Here is a 6767-nt window from a genome sequence, read left to right as displayed (position 1 = left end):
TGTGTGTGTGTGTCTGTGTGTGTCTGTGTGTGCATAACTGTGTGGCGGTTTGGAGATTGCGCAGTGTATCCTGTCCCTAGCACATGACCTGTGACGCACTAATACCCCATATGGTCTGACCTCGGTCTCGTAATCTCTCTCTCTCTCTCTCTCTCTCTCTCTCTCTCTCTCTCTCTCTCTCTCTCTCTCTCTCTCTCTCTCTCTCTCTCTCTCTCTCTCTCTCTCTCTCTCTCTCTCTCTCTCTCTCTGAAGCTTGTAGGGAACAGTGAATTGTCAGAACACCCAGAGCAACAGCACGTCTCACACTCATATTGGATGCTCAGCAACAGTTCTTTTTCAGTAAGATATTTCCTGTGTCAAGAGAGTGATCTGTCAAATACTCAAAGAAGGGAGCAAAATAAAGCTATGGAGACTATTGGTAAGTGTGACTGCTCTTTTGATTTCTTAGATGCTTTTTGAGAGTAGAATTTCAGTTGTTCCCCCCCTGCATCATATGTTTTGTGTGTATGATTATTTAAACTTATTGAAGCAGATTTAGTGGAGTATGGCATGGTAATGTTGCCAAAGTGGTCGTGGTCTCATTACTGAGAGGGGGGTTGTTGATATTGATATTGATGTCGGTGGGAGTGGGGGTGTTCGGGGGGGGGGGGGGGGGGGCACACAGATGCTTTGTAATTTACCTTTTCCATTGTCCTTGTTAACTGAAAAAACGCAAACCTCCACAACATTAGCCCCTATATGGCAACTCCTTACCTAGGCCTCTTTATTTGAGGGGGACCGGGTGGGATTGGGGACTTGCTGCCTATGGAGGCCTAGTGCCAGTCCAGTATACTCCTGTAAACCTCTCTTTGAGCTACATGAGTGATGCTCTTCAGGTTTAAGTTCGGCTTACTTCTTTATGCATTATTTGAAGGAGAACTAATCTTAGGAAAAGGATATTCAGGTTTCTGACTGCATTTGGCTGTTGCATTTGACTAACACCCTGTCTATCACTCACTTTGACCTACTTGGTTGTGGGTTCAAACTGTTTCTCCCTGACACAGTAAACTATGTCGTTAGTCTTAGAGGATGGTGTGTGTGTGTGTGTGTGTGTGTGTGTGTGTGTGTGTGGGTGTGTGTGTGTGTGCGTGTCCGTGTGCGTGTGCATGGGTGCACATGCTTGTGATCAGTAGTTCCAAGTCAAATCACCAAATCACACAACTCCGATGGCCCAACAAAAGCAAACACAGAAGTCATTATTATTTAATGTGAATAACATCTTAAATGCAGACATGTCCCATCTGTTTAGTTTGCAGTGCCCCGCAGACGTAATGTAGAAAAAATGCTTCACTGTCCTTCACTGTTTTACTTAAACAGGGTACTGCATATAGGTTGATTCACCTTCTAGAGACCTTTCGACAGATCTCAGATCAGATTACTCTCTCCCTGACCTAACCCTCATCAGTGGGATGTCAGTCAGACCGTAGATCAGAGTCAGTCCTGAGGGCAACCAGCGAGGAGGTTCTATGCGGACACGATGGTGTTAATCCTCTAGCAGTAATGAGTTCAGAGTTCGGCCCTTTGAAGTTCAACTAAAAAGGCTTGACCACTCTTGAAGATGAGGGATTAGACAGCTGTGGCCAATAGTCCAATGTAGTCCATAGACATAGATAGTTCCCTCACTGTTTTGTATTGACTGGCTGAGATTGGGCTGAGATTGGACACACACGCACACACACGGACAAACACACACCCACACACACCCACACACACCCACACACACACGCATGTTCCTTTTACTTGCTGTAGCTGGAGAGATATAGCAAAAAATAGGAATACGCACAGATCAGTGATAGGTGGTGGAGGGGGAAATCGGAGTACAGGCTCATTGTAATGCGTGCAATGGAATGAGGAATGGTACCAAACACATATCACACACTTTGACTCATGAGTTAAACTGAGACCATAGACAGCTTTAGGCATTAAGTCCAAAGACAGGATCCTGCCAGCTGAGAAGCAAAAGTTGTTGTAGCAGCACGTCAAACCCACAGTACAATAGTCTACTTAAATGACCTACAAACTGTAAATAAGAAGCATGATGAGATGTACTCTTCTGTGGTGACTTTTGGTCTTTCACCTCCTGACAACAACCCCAAACTGACCTTTGCACTTGCCCCTGATTGTCTTAGATGGGTGTGTTTATGATAAGGTGGATGTGATAGTAAAGAAGGAAGGATGCGTCACCCTGTTGGTGTTGCTACAGCAGTGGACGTAAAGAGAAGCCCAACACTAGCCCTGGTGACGTGGAGGTTAAGGCACGGCAGGGCATGTTGACAAGGGTAAAGCTTACCCCAGAGACGGACACCTATTTCTGGGCAAGGGTCAGCTCTGTGACCCCTTTGTCGGCCAAGTGGTGGAAGGGCGATGTGTGAGAGTGAGCTGTGTGGTTCAGACGGCTCATCCGGCTGGGGAATGGTGCTTGTATCAGTATCAGTGTTACTGTCTGAGCTTCTGAACCGTGACACTGTGTGCAGTGAATCGAGGGAAAAAAACATGCAACCATCTTGTGCTTTAAGGCAGAAACAAGCCTTGTGTCTTCCGAGTGACCGTGAGGTTTTATCTTTCTGCTTTGTCTTCTCATCCCTCTGCCCCTTTCTCTGAACCCCTCTCCTTCAACCCCAACCCTTCACCATCTGTCTCTTACTATCTCTTCACCCCCCCCCCCCCCCCTCCCCAACTATAGTCTGTCCAATGGGTGGAGGTCCAAGCCGGCTGTACAGCACCCTGGCCCAGACCCTCAGCAACAACAACCCTGGCCCCCTGGCCCACCAGGCTCCCCCGTACCCCCGCGACCAGGGCTCCCTGACCCCCCCTGAGCCTGCCGACCCCCTGGAGCTGCTCAGGGAGTGTGAGGAGGCCCTGAGGGACAGGCCCCCCCGGCCACACAGAGACTTTGTCTGCCTGGCCGGGGACAGCACCCCCAACAGCCCCATACGGATCATGCAGTGGAACATTCTGGCTCAAGGTAAGAAATACCCTGTTAAAACCACTAGAGGGCAGACTCCCCTAAATTAACTGTGTCATGTCGCTCCATTTTACATTTTAGACATTTAGCAGACGGCCTTTAACCAAGACGACTTACAACAAGTGTATTTGTCAAAAGTATCTATATATCAGCCATCCTAAGAAAATTATCTATGCTAGGACCAGGGCCATTGGCAGTCACAATGCTAAAAGAAGGAATGATTACTTTCTAAATTATTATTTATTTACAGTAGAGAAATAGTTAGTAGTGGGGGGTGAAGAGATCTTTAGGAGGGACAGTCAAGATGTAGCCTGAAGAGATGGGTCTTCTAAGAGCGGTGTGGCTCAAGAGGTAGAGCCGGCATCTAATGATCCCAAGGTCGGCAGTTTGGTGGTTGGAACCCCGCCTGGCCAAGTGTCAAGCTGTCCTTGAGCAAGGCACTGAACCCCTAATTGCTCCAGGGTCTCCATGTATGGTGGACCCCTTGCCTAGATAATAAAATACCAAATTCCAACAATTGACTGACAAGTTGATTGCATGGCAATAAAACAATAATTTTAATTATTATTCAGTCTACAGCGGAAGATATAAGGTAGTGATGTAGTTATGTAGTCAACTTTCTTCAGCTCCAGTGTCTCAGGTCAGTCATTTATCTAATGGCACCAGTGGCGTCAAACACCAGAAAGCCATTTAACAATCTATAGATAAACCTATTGAAGAAGCAGACCATGCATTGATCCAATTGGCTGACGCCACCTCAACTCATAGGAAGTCCCACCCTAGTAGATGTCATAGGAAGTAGAAGGGAACATACCGGTTCAGTACAGAACTAGCTGTGCTCTAAAGCCCATGGATCACGTTTTGTATTGGCATCCTATCATCCATTGTCATAAATAAAATAAAAAAAACGGATGACAGGATGACTCATCTAAATTGACAGATAGTTGTCATGGCAATGCCAAAAATCACAACTCTCCGTTCAACATATTCCTTATATTAGCCAATGCATGCTCACGTTATCATGTGCACAGAATTATATTTGTATGCCGATATACATACTGTACGCTGCTGTTTGATGATATAATGAGAATTGCTCTTGGTCATAGTGTAGTCGTTTTTTTTCATTATAGACTTTATTCATTTGAAATAACTACAGAAGTATTGCAGTTGGAAGTTAAAATGTTTTACTGTCCATCTAAAGTCAAATGTACAGTACATCTCTCTCATTCATTTACAAAACCAGTGTGTATAGCATCCACATATAGATATGAATGAATTAGTGATAGATGCTATCATGCTATCGTGGTAAAGAGGGCCATAGGGATCAGTATGACTGATGTGATCTAATGCGCTTTCCTTTCCCTCTCCTCTGCAGCTTTGGGCGAGGGGATGGACAGTTTTGTCATGTGCCCCCTCGACGCCCTCACCTGGGCCGAGAGGAAGTACCTCATCCTGGAGGAGATCCTCACCTACCGACCGCACATCCTGTGCCTGCAGGAAGTCGACCACTACTATGATTTCTTCCAGCCAATCCTGGCTAGCCTCGGTTACCATGGCCACTTCTGCCCCAAGCCATGGTCGCCGTGCTTGGACGTCGAGGGCAACAATGGACCGGACGGGTGCGCGCTGTTCTTCGACAGTACCCGCTTCAAACTCCTGGATAGCGCTAGCATCCGTCTGTCTGCGGTGCTGATCCCAACCAACCAGGTCTGTAGGCATATGGATCAGCTAGCTACTGTGTTATCGACTGTCTAGGAATTATGTTTAACTTGTGTTTGTTGGGTTACCTTTGTCGATTGTTTGAAACTCAATTCCTCGCTTCCTCTCCTCCACTCACGCCCTACTCAAAATGCATTGGAGGAGAAGACCTAGGACCCTCCCCTTAGATACTCTCCTCCAATGTGTTGGAGAAGGAAGCGAGTGGAGGATGGATGAGAGGAAGTGAGGAATCGAGTTTCTAACAGTTGAGAGAAGGCCCATATTGCCAGTAGAGCAACAGCCCCACTTCCACCACAGCCTTTTCACCTTTTCACCTTTTTACATTTCAACTGTCCACACAACCAAGTCAGACATACGAGGACCACCACTCTTAACTGTCGACGCGTCGTCTTCCTACAGGTGGCCCTAATCACAAAGCTCCGTTGCCGGACAACAGGAAGGAAGCTGTGCGTGGCCGTAACCCACCTGAAGGCTCGGAGCGGTTGGGAGCGTCTCCGGGGTGCCCAGGGCTCCTACCTCTTACGCAACCTCCAGACCGCTACCCAGGGAGAGGAAGTGGGTCGTTCAGGCACGGACCCAGAAGACACCCCTCTGCTGGTCTGCGGGGACTTCAACGCCGTCCCTTCGGAGGAGGTCTACGGACGCTTCGCCTCGTCCCCTCTCGGCCTGGACTCGGCATACAAGAGACTAAGCCCGGACGGACTTTCAGAACCGGCCTATACCACCTGGAAGATCCGCCCTACGGGGGAGTGTTGTAGTACGCTGGACTATATCTGGTACTCTCGGGAGGCGTTCAACGTGGAGGCGGTTTTGGACGTGCCCACGGAGGAACAGATTGGCCCAAACAGGCTACCGTCCTACAACTACCCCTCCGACCACCTCTCGCTCGTGTGTGACTTTAGTTTCACGGAACAGGAGGAGGAGTGAGGGACGGAGGGAAAAGAGGAGAGAGAGAGGAGAGAAGGAACGATCACATAGAAGCCATAATAGAAGACGGCTGTCGAGTTGCGTCACCTGGTTGGAATAGTCGTGCTCCCTGGTACCACCTGTCTCTGTGTGTAAAACTTGTATAGCTCCTGGGACACTGTGATAACATCCTAGCTGTGGTGATATGTTTGTACATTTCAGCTCATGGCGTACCCATACTGTGCTGTACTAGACTGCTGAAATGCAAAATGTATTTTACATGAGGTCCATGGCACCTGTACTTAAACGGCCACTTTAGACTATTGAGATGGACCCCTGTGTGTGTGTGTGTGTGTGTGTGTGTGTGTGTGTGTGTGTGTGTGTGTGTGTGTGTGTGCGTGTGCGCGTGTGTGTGTGTCTGTGTGCGTGTGCGTGTGTGTGTGTGCGTGTGCGTATGTGTCTGTGCCATACCTCTAGTGATACCTGGTCAGATACCTCAAGCCATATGGTTCATTTGCCAACACTGTAAAGCAGTTTGATTTTAAGAAAACCGCTGTGTAGAAGCATCTCTTTACAAGATATGCAGAGCATCAAACCGTGTGTTTCTTCTATTTCCTTCTATTTCATAGATCTGTTTCACTGTTCAACAGACCTGATTAGTTCACACTACAGTTTTTTTTTATTCCACCGATCTGACTTTTACGTCAGTTCACTATTCAGTGGACCCGATCTGTTGACACTACTACTAGACGAGGAAGGGCTAAAGCGGTTCATGTTTGCACTGTTCAGGGTAGTGTTCAGTAGGCACAAAGTAACCCAATGTTTTGCCACAGAAAGCAGTGTTTTTATTGGATAAATTGAAGTGGTGCCCTTTCCCCTTTCAATCTGTAGAAAGTTGTTACTACTACTTCGGGCCCAGTGAATATGCCCAGGTATCCTTTTGTAAATACTGTTTATTAATGTTTGATTGATGTGCAAATACTCCTATGATATGTTAACAAAACCTGTACCAATTATAGTTTATTTCAATGCTTGAATTCTGTGTCATTTTACCTTTTTTGCCCATATTCATAATTGATGTCCATATTGGTGGCCGACAATGGGGCGCGGGGGGGTGCAGAGTATATGGACATACAGT

At 47.2% G+C, this 6767-nt stretch overlaps 1 protein-coding gene across 1 annotated transcript in view; it reads left to right on the top strand.

The window, feature by feature from the left end:
* Positions 1-274: 274 nt before the first annotated feature.
* The window catches only part of noctb (nocturnin b), a 6572-nt gene continuing 79 nt past the window's right edge, over positions 275-6767 (top strand). The window contains exons 1-4 of the mRNA XM_080533727.1: positions 275-418; positions 2723-3004; positions 4380-4711; positions 5123-6767. The exon at positions 5123-6767 is cut by the window's right edge and continues 79 nt beyond it. Of these exons, the coding sequence (XP_080389853.1) occupies positions 316-418; positions 2723-3004; positions 4380-4711; positions 5123-5650 (1245 nt within the window). The 5' untranslated portion in view covers positions 275-315 and the 3' untranslated portion in view covers positions 5651-6767. The remainder of the gene's footprint in view (positions 419-2722; positions 3005-4379; positions 4712-5122) is intronic.

Source organism: Nansenia antarctica, assembly GCF_963989245.1.
Source record: "Nansenia antarctica genome assembly, chromosome: 6".
In the NCBI taxonomy this organism is placed as follows: domain Eukaryota; kingdom Metazoa; phylum Chordata; class Actinopteri; order Argentiniformes; family Microstomatidae; genus Nansenia; species Nansenia antarctica.
This window is presented reverse-complemented; position numbering and strand designations above follow the sequence as displayed.